Source organism: Rhinolophus sinicus, linkage group LG13, assembly GCF_036562045.2.
Source record: "Rhinolophus sinicus isolate RSC01 linkage group LG13, ASM3656204v1, whole genome shotgun sequence".
NCBI classification, from domain to species: Eukaryota; Metazoa; Chordata; class Mammalia; order Chiroptera; family Rhinolophidae; genus Rhinolophus; species Rhinolophus sinicus.
The window spans coordinates 37879818-37892834 of record NC_133762.1 but is presented as its reverse complement, the minus strand read 5'-3'; the positions used below and the strand labels follow the sequence as shown (position 1 = coordinate 37892834).

At 48.2% G+C, this 13017-nt stretch overlaps 1 protein-coding gene across 1 annotated transcript; it reads left to right on the top strand.

The window, feature by feature from the left end:
• The first annotated feature begins 5937 nt into the window (after positions 1–5937).
• BPIFA1 (BPI fold containing family A member 1) lies at positions 5938–12630 on the top strand. Its single transcript, XM_074317925.1, has 9 exons — positions 5938–5993; positions 7553–7697; positions 7844–7967; positions 9452–9559; positions 9881–10030; positions 10889–10973; positions 11505–11568; positions 11913–11988; positions 12431–12630. The coding sequence occupies exons 2-8, from the start codon at positions 7568–7570 to the stop codon at positions 11951–11953; spliced, it is 702 nt and encodes a 233-aa protein (XP_074174026.1). The 5' UTR covers positions 5938–5993; positions 7553–7567; the 3' UTR covers positions 11954–11988; positions 12431–12630.
• Positions 12631–13017: the final 387 nt, after the last annotated feature.

Below are 13017 nucleotides of genomic sequence, written 5' to 3'. Positions count from 1 at the left end.
CCATAGAGATGTGCTCATCAACGTAGGGGGGTCCTATGGAGATTTCCCATTCCCTCATTCATTTAACCCATATTTATTGAACACATACTATGTGTCAAGCACTTTTCTGAGCTCCAGGAGAATATAGAGAAAGGGCAACAAAGTGGAAAAACCCAAATGTTGGCTTCAAACCAAGCTGAGTTCAAATTCAATTCAGCCCAATGAGAAGTTCCATGAGGGTGTGGACCATGTGCATCAGGTGACACTGTCCCCTCAGCCCACAGCAGAGGGCTGGCACAGAGCTCCAGCTCAGCTAATATCTGAGGTTTAATGAGTGGATGAATCCTGGTTTTATGACTCACTAGCTGTGTTTGGGACCAGGCACTTTACCCCTTGATCTTTCCAGCTGCAAAATGGGAATAGAAAGCTTATAAGATGTGGAGTAACTGGAGCCTTTGCACGGCTGGTGGGAGGGAAGTTGTGTCACCACTTGATAAAAGTGAGTAAAAGCATTTCCTAACGTGCCGCAGACACCTGCCTTATGACCCAGCAATTCTACTACTAGGTGTATGCACAACAGAAATACATGCATATGGGCACCACGAGACGTGGACAAGACTGCTCGTAGCAGCAGTGGTCATAATGGCCCCAAAGTAAAAACTCCCAAAATGCCCATCAAAAGAATGGATAAATAGAAGGTCTTGTTGGGACAGTCACCCAGCAGAATGCTCTAGAGTAACGAAAATGAACTACAACTACACACAACCACATAGATGAATCTCACACCACTAACAACGCCAGACACAAAAGAGCTCATGTTGCGTCTCCCATTTATACGAAGCTCAAAACAGCAAAACTAATCTATGCTGTTAGAGGTCAAGATGCTGGTTATTCCTGGGGAGCGGGTTAGTGACTGGGAGGGGTACGAGGGGGGCAATGTTCTGGTTCTGGATCTGGGTGCTGGTTCTGGGGAGGATGTTTAGTTTGTGAAAATTCATTGAGCTATTCACTTCTGAGCATTTTTCTTAGGTATGTTATACTTGAACAAAAAATTTTAAAATAAAAAATGTTTACCATGCAGGAAAACCACTTGCAATATGTTTAGCGTATGCTAAGTCCATGGGGTATGCTTATTAAATGTCACTTAACTCATTGTTAATTATTTGATTAATGACTATTCAATTCTTAACTATTAATTCCTGCCCTCCTCCACCCCAGGTTAGAGAGAGCCTACTGAGAAATCAGTGGGAAATAACACACATATTAGTAATAGTAGCACACACGTTAAGCCCTTGGCATGTGCCAAACTTGGTGCTCAATGCTCACATGCAGCAGCTCATCAAATCCTCACAGCAACTCCATGAAGTACAGAACTGCTATCCTGTTTTACCCATGAGGACACGGAGGCCCAGAGAGAGAAAGCTACTTGCCCAAGGTCACACAGCAACCTTGGAAATGACCAAGTTGACTGCACTCAGGAAGATAGATGCACACACTTGACCACCCTCCCTTCAGTCTTTCCTCCCTTCCTTCTAACACCCCTCACTACTCCAACACACACACACACACACACACACACACACACACACACACACACAGAGGGGAAAATGATGAAATATGTGTTCAGCTGGATTGAAAAACTCAAACAAGGAAGTGTCAACAGCTCAGAGCGGAGAACAGGGCGAGAGAGGCTCATGTCTCCATCTTTCAATTCAGACTACCTAATCCGGTATCCTTTTCTGGGGATTTGCAACCCTACACGCCCATGTTCACATGGATGATTCCCCCTGACGGCATTGAGGTTATGGGGTTTTTCCTGCTCATGGCTCAAAGAGTAAACACAGGAGGGCTGGCCCCATCCTCCAGAGAGGTCGCCTGGTCCCTTGGGGAAGGCAGCTTTTGTCTGTCTTCCCCCAGACTCCTCCGGGTGGCTCAGGGACCTCCTTCCTCAAGGGGCCTCCTCAGGTTTCTCTCGTTTTCATTTTAAGGTTCATGGAGCCGTGGACTCATCGTTTTCTCCTGGGAGATCTTGTTGTTGACTGGACCCCTATTATGACACTGGGGACCTGGGTGGGAGGTAATTTAAGCAGAAATTCAGCCCCAAATGCTCAGAAGCTTGCTCCAGACCCTGCCTGTCTATCCCTTGTAACTTCCATGCCCTTCTGTTAGAAGGCATCTGATTCTGCCAGGTGTTGGGATGCAAGCTACATTTATTTCCCCATTTAACTCTCTCCACAGCCCTAGGAGGTAGGTGCAGTCAACTCCATTTTATAGGTGAGGGAACTGAGTCTGGGAGAGAGGGAAGCATCTTGCCCAGAGTCGTCGGCTGAGCCAGGTTTGAAACGCAGGGCTGTCTGATTTCTCAGGAATGGGAAGCCTGCAGAGGACGTGAGCGGGCACTTTCTGAACTGAAGATTCTGTGACGTCAACTTGCTCTTGAAGTTAAGGGCACTGAAGCCAGACAGCCCCAGACGACAGTCTTGACTTCACCTCTTCCTAGCTGAGATGAACCTGGCCAGGTGACTGTCCTTCCTGCGCGTCAGTGTCCCCACAGTGTTGTTGGAAGTGGTATAAAGTTCTAATGGCTCATAAAAAGCTTTCATTAGTAGTAGCTGTAAATGTAGGCGGGAAGATTAATCTCCAAGGTAAGTGGGACTTAGGTTAAGCAAACTCTGCTTTAAAAAAATATATTTTCTCATCGAAGCTGGGGAGCCTAGCTCTCTGTGAACCCTTTTTGCCCTCTGCCCCTCAACAAAACCACTGGGGTTTCCAAGACCATCTGAAGATCCCCCCTCAAATCCAGCGCCCTCTTGATCTTGCTCCCAGGGAACAGAACCAATGTCCCACTCCTGGGTTCTGGAGAATAAACCTTGCATAAGTCAGAGTCTCTTGGAAAAATTAACTCTGTCACTTAAGAATGGATCTCTTGATTCACAGAACACCGCCCATAAAGGTTCCCAACCACAATCACAATCAGATGCTGAGGGAGGAAAGGGCGCCACCCACAGTTTCTGAGAAACACGGTTGGAAGGCCTTCACATCACCAATGTGTAAAACACTGTCTTGGAATATTAGTGGTGTGTCCTTTTGCATTTCCTGATGCCCCATGACCTTTGCCCTACTCGGGGCATGGGGTCATGCAGCACCTGTGGCTTCAAGGAAAGGTTTTTGAGTTTCCAACGCCAGGGTCTTTGACAAAACTGTGGTGACAGAGAACAGATCAGCACTCGCCCGTGGGTGTGGGAGGGTGTGGCTCTAAAAGGGCAGCAGGGAGGGGTTTGGGGAGCCATCCCGATTATTAGGGTGCTAACCTAAACCTGTAGGCGCGTTAACATTCATTGCACTACACACCTAAAGATAAAAGGCCCATTTTACTGTGGGATAATTAAAAAAAAAATTAAGTCTGGGTTTTTCAATTTGAAAACTTGGGGCACAGGGGACGTCAAGAATAGCACATACAAGCATATACTGAACTGAAGCAAGGTTTCCTGCCCCAAGACTAGAAAATTCCCTTCCCCATGTTGGGTTGGTAGAGTGTGAGAGTCCAAGAGAAATTGAGGAGAACATAGTTCTGGTGGGTTCTCGAAAGTGTCTCATTCCTTTGTTATTCTCCATGCAAAACTTGGCATGGGAGGAGGGACGACAGAAACCAAGGAGATGCGCAGGATTCAAGAACAGAGGGCATCTGTGCCCTTTTGAGCCAGGAGAGATGAGAAGACCCCAGGGAAGGAAGGTGACTGGAGGGTTTAGGTGGGTCCAGGCAGATGGGCTGGGGTAGCGCCTCCTGGTCCTGCCTGAGGCCCAAGGAATCGAGAAACAGCAGAACAATCTGGGCTGTCTTAACAAGGGAGTAAGAAGTAACTGTTACATCCAAAGGGGCCTTTCGACAGGAGGGACACACAGAGTCTCAGCAGTCAGGGGCCAGATGGCATGCGGATGTCTCTGTATTTCCAGTCAAAACCGGGACAGGACAGCTTCCTCCGGATGCCAGGGCACAAACGAAGACCCTGGAACAGCAATAAAACCCCAGGGGCAATGGGCAAGTTTCTGTTACCCAGCAAAGGGCACTTGAAATGGTATTATAACTAAACTATAGATACATTAGAAAGAAAAATGTGTAGACACATGAGTTTATGAACTAAGATTCATACCAGCTCCCGGGCATGATTCCTGTGAGGGAGAGATTACAATGCGACAATTGAGGAAAAGTGAAGTTCACGGGATTGGAGTGACTTTCCCAGAGTCACAGGATTTGAACCAGGGCAATCTGTGCCCCAATTCACTCTGGCTTCAAACCAAAGGCTGTTAGCTCTCCGGTAACTAGCTACACAAATTTCAATCAGTTCTTTGACTTATCTGCCCCAGTTTTCCCACAAAGATAGTAACAACCTGACCCAACCCATGAGAGCTGAACTGACATAACAAAAACTAGGACCCCTACCCCTTTGAGAGTGACTGACAACATACAAGCTCTGGGAAAAGTCTAGCAAGTGCTTGAATGGATAATTGAGTTCAAAGCCACCGCCCTGACCCCTTGGAGGCAACAGCCGGACTCTCACAGAAAGTGGAAGCAGTCCCAGGGCAGGCCTCGCATGAGGGAAGGCAGCGTGGCTCACAGACTACTGGAACAACAAGACACAGCGATGAGTTCTGACTCCACTCCTTGCTGGCTGTGTGTCCCTGGGAAGTAGTCACCCTCTCTGAACCTTGGCCCCCTTATCTGACATTTGAGGGACAATACCAACAACTCCTGATGAAGATTAGGTTCAAATATGGATAGCACCTGGCATGTAGTAGGTGCTCAAGAAATGTGCATTTCCTCTTTTGCTCTCTGTGTCTTATAAGGTGCTAAGTTTTGCAAGGCAAGAGCTGCTCTCACTGGTCTAAGACCTTAATCTCTCCATGCCTCAGTTTTTTCATTTATAAAATAGATTCCCAAGGCCCAAGTGGTGGGGACAAATGCCTTATTTACTTTACTTGGGGAAAGGAAGAAGAAAGGGTAAAGAAAGAAACCAGAATGTCACAGCATCCCTCGGGCTTGGAAACCTGGAAAGACTTTTCTAGGATATAAAAGTGAAATTTCATGACAGCATGAAATTTACAGATGTAGAAAAGCAAAACAGTCAGTGAGTATTCAGCCAAGTAATTCAGAAAAAGGACTGGAGTGTGAATGCCTCAGCCCCATTATGCAGCTCTAGATGTGCCAACTAGAGCTCAGAGCCTCAGTTTCCTCCTTGTAAAATGGGGCTACTCATTCCTACATCACACAGGGCTGTGCGGATTCATGAGATGCTGCATGTGAAAAACAATGGCAGGCCTAGCATACAGCAAGGGCTTGGCAAGTGTTAGCTGCTGGCACCGTTTTTATTGTTATTATTATGTACTGAGTTGAGCTCTCTGTGTCTTTGGGCACTTGTCCCCACTAGGCCTCAGTTTCCTCCTGTGCAAGGGAGGAACAGCAACCCCTCCCAGGTTCTGGTGAGACTATATAGCCCCTAGCACATGACTGTCCTGCAATAGGGGCTCAGAAAATGGGAGACCCCAGATATAGGGAAATCAAAGGCAGTTTGACTCTTTTTGATATTTTGGGAACAAGAATTGGACTAGAAATGGAAAAGGGCACAGATAGGAGACAGGTCCCATCCTGGCCTCCAGGTGGCTCCCTCTTCTGGTGTTCCAATTTTGATCTTTTAGGCCACCTTGGAGCATGGGTCCCTAGTCTCAGCCCTGCTCATGAAACCATGAAATCTTGAGTAACATCCTCATCTCAAGTTTTCCTCTGTTTAACTTGTCAATTAAATGGCTTAACTGTCTTACCTACTAATGCAATGGGCAATTATTTACTTTGGAGAGCCCTGAAAGATACCATCAGATTGCAGAATTCTGAATTTTCTAGAAGCCATCATCCGATTGCATCCTTCCTCATTCTCACTCTATAAAAGAGGCTGCATTCTCGACAGAAGCAAGCAGGAGTGGAGAACCAGAACAGCCACCAGAACCTCCGAGAAGCCCAGGTAAGATCTGCCTGTTCTGCTCTGACTCTGCGGCCCTGGGTGGCAGCGGTGGCAGGCTCCTCACTGTGGGGCGGGCACTGGCTGACTGCACTTAGGGTCACTCACTGGGTGCCTTCCGAGAGAAACAGGGCTGGCTATTTTCAGAGGCATGGGGATGGCCATTCACTCTGCTTCCCTAAGAGACCAAGAACATCAGTGTAGAAATATTTCAGTGTAGAAATGGGAATGTAATGGTGATGGGATGCATGTGGCTGCAGGTGAATGCTGCTGAAATTCCACACTGGGCTTCTTTCATGTGCGTGCTCTTCATCCCCTAAACCAAAGTCTCCATGGCACAAGTTTCACCCTGAGGGTGCCATTGTGGATTCAGACCATCATCCACAATCCTCCTAAAATCCTCCCAGTTTTGTACATTTTGATGCATTGTTCTGGGACTAGGGTCCTTAGCTGCTACTGGATTCATAAAAGGTCTGTTTCCCAAGAGATTCCCAAGGCCCAATCCCCGGGCAGGTCACAACTGTCTCATTGGTCCCCAAATCCCTTTTGATTCCAGTTGGTCTTAACAATGATGTTGCTTTGACTGAATCAACCAGTTGACAAAATTTCACCCCAATAGCCAGGTGTCTCCAAAGTGTAGGTACCAACCCCAGGTTTGGACACCTTTGCCAGTTGCCATATAGGCCTATGAGAGGGTGGTGATATCTGGGAGGGGACTGGTGCAAAAGGCAGCTAAGGATTCCTCCAGAAGTTCATCCAGGTCAGCTTGAGGATAAAGAGAAAGGTGGAGAAAAAATATGCATGTGTGTGCGCCCATTTGCATGTAGGGTGAGGGGCGGGTTCAGAGATCTATCTCGAACCACAGCTCTGCCATCAATTTGCTGTGTGACCTTTAAAAAGTTACTACCCTTCTACCCTTCTCTGGTCCCCTGATTCTCCTTATGCAATGAGGGCTTTGAATGGCTCGGGATTTCCCCATCACTGGTCTGGATGAGATGGTGGCTATGGCCATGTGACCTCTGATAGTCTGTGACTTCAAGGGCTTCCACAAACCCTCACAAGCTAGCCCCGGACCAAAAGACTTAACGGGGATGGTGGGCAAGTCGTCCAGGTCCTTAGCCACTAACGTGTTTAAGCCTTTTCTTTACTTTGTCTGAAGAGCAGGAACTAGGAGCAATGATGCAAGCCATTGCAAGCCAGGCCGATTAGAGTAAATCTGATGGTCACTTAATTTAAACAGCCAGACCTCTGGGTCAGACAGACCTGGCTTTAAATCTTATTCCCCTATGTACTTGTAATCTTGGGGAAAACTACCTAATCTCACTAGACCCCCGTTTCCTCACCTGAGCAATGCAGATGATAAAGGCCCACATCTTAGGATGTGGTTCAGATGAAATCAGTTACCGAGTGTGGAGTGCTCAGCCTGATGCCTGGCCCAAAGGAAATGCTGAGTAGTGTTAGCTATTGCTATGCACTTCCTGGTGTTCTGGGGTCCGGGGGCAGGTGGTGGATGAATTCCTCTCTGATATCCATGCCACGTTGAGCCTGCCATTTGTCTACAGATACCAAGACAGAAGATGTTTCACATTGGGGGCCTCATTGTCTTCTGTGGGCTGCTGGCCCAGACCACGGCCCAGGACCAGACCCCGTCCGTGACTCCAGCCGTAGCCCAGGATTCCAAAGGTCTTCTTGGAAGCTTGAAGAGTGGTAAGTGAGAGTCTGTGACACCCTCTTTCAGGTGTGTGTGTGTCTCCAACCATCCCGGGACGGGGGACAGGGATGAATGGGGAAGAGAGGCTGAGGATCTGGAATTGTCATGTCTGACCCCTGAGGACCTCTATATCCATTTCCAGCTCTCGGCAATGGCCTGGTCTCTGAGGATGTGTTAAACTCTATCAAAGAACTTCCGCTCGTGAACTTCCTGCAGAATCAATCAAGCCTGTTTGGGAACCTGCCTTCTTTCCTGAACATTGTTGAGTAAGTCCTAAAGTAGGGCCTTGATCCCCCAGAGAACCTCCACTGGAGATCTGTCTGCCCCAGGCAGTGTCCCTGAAGGAGAGAGAGGGGTGGTCTGAACGTGAGGCCAGGACTCTGTCTGAGACCCTTCTCACAGTCTGGCAGGAAACACCAGCCCTCTTGAAACCAGCAATTGCCCCCCAGTCCTGAGTCCCCAGAATCAGCTATAATCCTCACAACAGCCCTGTGAGGTTGACTTAATAATCCCCAGTTTGCAGTTGGAAAAACAAGCACAGAAAGATGCCTGGGCTCACACAACTAGACTGAGGCAGAGTGAAGGATCTAACTCTAATTTACCTAAGTCCAAAGTCAAGGTTTTCCCCCCATCCGTGGCAATTTTGTCCTCCTCATCTGTGGAATCCCTTAGAATGCAGGCGACCTTTGATGTAAGCAAGAAAGTGTAAACTACTCTCCTCGATTACACCACCAACGTATGTCCATGGAATGATCTAATATGATATTTCCCATTAGAGAGCTCTCTAAGCAAAGAGCAATAATGGAAAGTTTGATGCAGGCAAAGCCTGGGTCCTTGATAGGGCTGGATCAAAGTCATTTCCAAGATTCTTACCTGCCCAGGTGCTTGCCCCTGACTTGAAGACAGACAGATAGCCTTGACTTTGATTTCCAAATGCACCATGTACTTGCTGGGTGACCTGGGACTGGGCACTCAGCCCGTCTGGGTTTCTCAGTCCCACTCAGTTTCTCTATCTGTAAAATGAAGATTATGGTACCCACAGAGAAAAACTGTTGGAAGATCTGAAAAACTGTTGGGAGACCTGGCACAGTGACTGGCTCAGAGAAGAGGCTTACTTCCATCCTCTCTCCATTCTCCCTTACTTTCTGCTCCTTAGTCTCCATGATAAACATTGTTGATTGACCTGCCATTGAAGGTCATGGCAGGATAAGTGATTCCTACCCATAAATGTTTGTGAGAAACTTACTCCACTTGTCCATACATCATCCACTCATCCACTTACCCATCCATCCATTCATCCATCCTTCCTTCTACCTGACCACTTACCCTTCTATGAACCCACTCACGTATTCATCTACTCACCTGCTCATCAATCCACAAAGTCAACCAATGTGGTATAATAGCCCATTTCTTTGTAAGGCTCTGAGCTGACATACAGAATATAAATACAATCCAGACACAGAATGCAAACAAAATGCATACATAGCCTCTATCCTGGAATACCTCATAGAGTTAAGTTGAGGAGAGGGCCATGAGTGTGTCAGGATCTGGCCAGGTGCCGAGGTTGGGAAAGACTGATGTACAACTCAGAACCCACATGGTTTTTGCTGCAAGACCCCCCTCCTGTCTCTTCCATCCCACCTCAAGGGTAGCTCCACCTCTGGGATGGGTTCGATTGGGTTAAATGTAGTTTCTAGGTTTAGGTTTAGAAGAGCTAATGTTTCTCCCTTCAATGTTGCTTCCTGGGCAGTTTAGAAATCATTGATGCTCGACTGATGGAATTCGGCATTGTGCCGAGCCCTGATGGCCGTCGTCTTTATGCCACATTCCCTCTGAACCTGGTCTTCAATATGAAACTGTGAGTGGATCCCAAGGGGGGATGGGAGGATGGCTCACCAAAGGAAACCCTGATGACTATGGGTAGCCAAAAAGAGCCTATTGGAGTCTAACAGATATGAGCCTCCAAGTTCAATTCATTTGCCGCTATACTGAATGACCTGGGGACACTTGGAAAATTCACTTGACCTCTTTGGGGCTTGGTTTCCCCTCCTGGGAAATGAGGTGAGTACAGCTGTGGGCAAGACGGGATGAGGTGAGGTTGGTATTTCTGGCAAAGAGAAAAACCTCCTTTACCTTGGAATGTGGTGGGCCCAGATGCAGCAGACTCTCTCCTTTGCAGGCCCCTGATCGGAAATCTGCTTGAGGTGAATATGGATCTAAACATCACTGCAGAAATCATGGCTGTAACAGATGACGCAGGGAAGGCCCGCCTGGTCGTTGGTGACTGCAGTCACTCCCCTGGCGGCCTGAAAATCACCCTGCTCAATGGGTGAGACCAGAGGGGTGACTTCTCCTGCCCAGAGACAATAGGATGGGATGAAGGATGGATGGTTGAGAAGACGGAACAATGGGAGAATGGATGAGGGGGAGGATGGAAAGGTGGGAAGATGGGTGGATGGATGGATGGATGGATGGATAAATGGCTGGGCAAATAGTTACTTATTCCTTCTTAAATTGGGCTGACCAACTTTAAGCTGAATTAGGCAATAAGAAATCTGACTTTAAGTCCCATCTACCAGAGAGGTATGGGGAGAGATGGAGGGCTTCCAGTGTGAACTTGGGCAATCCTTCCCCAACTTGAGTCTCAACTTACTCAGCTAACTATAACATGTCGCTGCATTTGGGGTTATTGATTGAATCCATTAAGATAATAGGTGTGAATGTGCTTTGTCCCCGTACGGGGTAAAATAGCTATGGAGACTACCTGGGTTACTTATTTCAGTTACTGGTCTCTAGGGATACTGAGTCATGCATAATAAACAGAACTTGTTCCCATCATGCCTCACATTTACTGAACACATGTATTGTGATTCACGTGTATCATCTCATTGAATCCTCATGACAACTACACACTAAGCACTGTTCATTCATTTATGGATTGTACAAAGTCTCACAGAATATCTGCTGTACACGGGAACTGTGTGTCTATTCTCCATGTACCTCCTGTGTGCACTGCTATGCAGGTGTCACTCCCTTTGGATAGGCCCCTTTGTATTTGCCTGCATGTGGGTGTGGATGGACAAGGCCTAGTTTCAGCTACTTAGTTCTGAGACTGTGATGGGCCCAGTGGCCCCCCTGAAGGCCCCCCCCCAGGCCTCTGTACCACCCCATGGCTTTTCTCTTTCAGAAAAGCCTTCCGCTTCACTCAAGCCTTTCTGAACTCCTTGACCGGTATCTTCTCTAGTGTCCTTCCTGCACTGGTGCAGAGCCAGGTAAGTAGGTAAAAGTGGGGGCTACTGGACCTTGGGCCTTAGAGCTTCTCATGCTGAAAGAGACCACTGGGGTGAGCTTTTCTGAGCCCCATGGTTTGATAAGTAAATTCCATCCATATCTGTCCATTGATCCATCTCTCCATGTTTCTTTTTCCATCCTTCAAAATGCTTTGATTGGTTACTACTTTGGGCCAGGCCCTGTGTGTGTCCACCCTACAGCTGAAATGGATTAGCCTTGCCCAGAGAAGCTCCGAGTGCACCCCCACTGCGGCTGCAGATAAGCACTGTGCCAGCCTATACTTGGGTGCTAACCAGAAACTCACCCCTCCAAGAGCAGTCTACTCTACTTCCACCCTATACCATATGGCCCACCCTATACCATCACCTGTGGGGTGGTATACAATCAAACACTCCCAGACCCAGAAAAATGATAGAAAATTGCCCCAGATAATGCACCCAAGGCTGATGCTGCTCCAAGGGTCTCCCTACAGGTGCCACTTTGCCTAACTCCTCTCTCTGCCCCTGCGTCAGGTGTGCCCTCTGGTCAATACGCTGCTTGGGCAGTTGGACATCACCCTGGCGCATAACCTTGCCAGTAAGTACCCGTTTCCGAGCCCGCTCTCCTCCTCTGCAGAATCAGAGCTCTGTCCCTGCACACCATGGGACAGCTGGATCCCTCCAGCCTTACCTCACCCCATTTCAGGTTTCTTTTTGCCTTGAATTATCCAGACAATGTTGAGGTATAGACCCTGTCTCCTCCCATCACCCCCGACACTGAGAACAGCTGGGCTGATGGATGGGAGGAGGCATTGCCCCTGCCAAGCCCTGCCTGAACTTGGTTGAATTTCCAGGCCTTGCGGAGAACGTGGGGTATCCCCAAACTCCTTCACATTGAGACTATCACTCAGGTCTGTGGTGGATGTTTTTTTAATTTTCCAGATAAACTAATCCAAAAGTCAGACGTTGTCATCACGGTCTAAGCCTTCCAGGAAGGGACCTGTCCTCTGCTGAGTTGGTCAGTGCTTGGGGGCTGCTGTTCTTCTCCTGCTACAGGGGAGGAGGGGGCTTGGGACAGTGACATCCAAAGAGACACAGGTGGCACTGCAACAGTCCCAAATAGAAACACATGGTCAGGGACACACACACACACACACACACACACACACACACACACACACAAATGCCCAACACATGGTCACTCAGGCAGACATACAGAGACATGCACACATGTGCACACCAGCAAACTCACACAATCATCCATGGATACACAGACACACGTTCACTGAAAACACATGCACAAGGAGCCCCTGTCCCCCAGCCTATGTCTGAGACAAGGCTCATCGCCCAGGGCCTCAGCCTCCTTCCCTCCCTCTGGAGGGTGGGTCTGATTATGTGCCATTACCAATAAGAGTCAGTGACCTCAAGTCTCCATTCTTATTGGGGTCTTCTCCCAACAGAACCATTTCCTGCTGCTCAATCCACCCCCTTCCCAGCTTCTGAGGACTCCCAGAAGGCTGCCCATGTTCTGGACAATGACACAGCCATTGTTTGGGGACCAGAGCAGCCTTCTCTCCAAGGAAACTGCTCCCGCTCCTTTCCCACCAGGCCTGTGTTACGCTCCGTGTTCCTCACCAAATAAAATTGCTCTTTCTCTGCACAGTGGCCTTGTCATTCTTCACCATCACTTGAGGACTCATAGCTTGGAAAGAGTCCTGGCCTGGGTGGTTGGAGCCATAGAACAGAGTTTGGACCTTATATCAGAGACTTTAATGGTCTTTAGCAGGACAAAGAGATGTGTCGATTAGTGTGGATTTCAGAGTGACTACTCTGGGTCCTTAGGACTGGTGGACAGGAGGTTGGGGGTAGATGTAACACATCAGGCAGAGATGATGACACACAGGTTAATACACAAGAAGTAAAAATGACAGACTTGAGAGACGTCCAGGAGGTGGACCTGGAACAGTGTAGGTGAGGGAGCAAGTGAAACTCACATGGATGTCTCAGGTTGGGGAGCTCAAAAGTAACTAGAAATGTGGGAGGATGA

Excerpts from the sequence above, each read along its gene's own strand:
- BPIFA1 (XM_074317925.1), top strand. The coding sequence starts at position 7,568 with ATGTTTCACATTGGGGGCCTCATTGTCTTCTGTGGGCTGCTGGCCCAG. Across the intron at positions 10,031-10,888 it reads AAAATCACCCTGCTCAATGG|AAAAGCCTTCCGCTTCACTC; the intron begins GTGAGACCAGAG and ends TTTCTCTTTCAG. Across the intron at positions 11,569-11,912 it reads CCTGGCGCATAACCTTGCCA|ATAAACTAATCCAAAAGTCA; the intron begins GTAAGTACCCGT and ends TTAATTTTCCAG.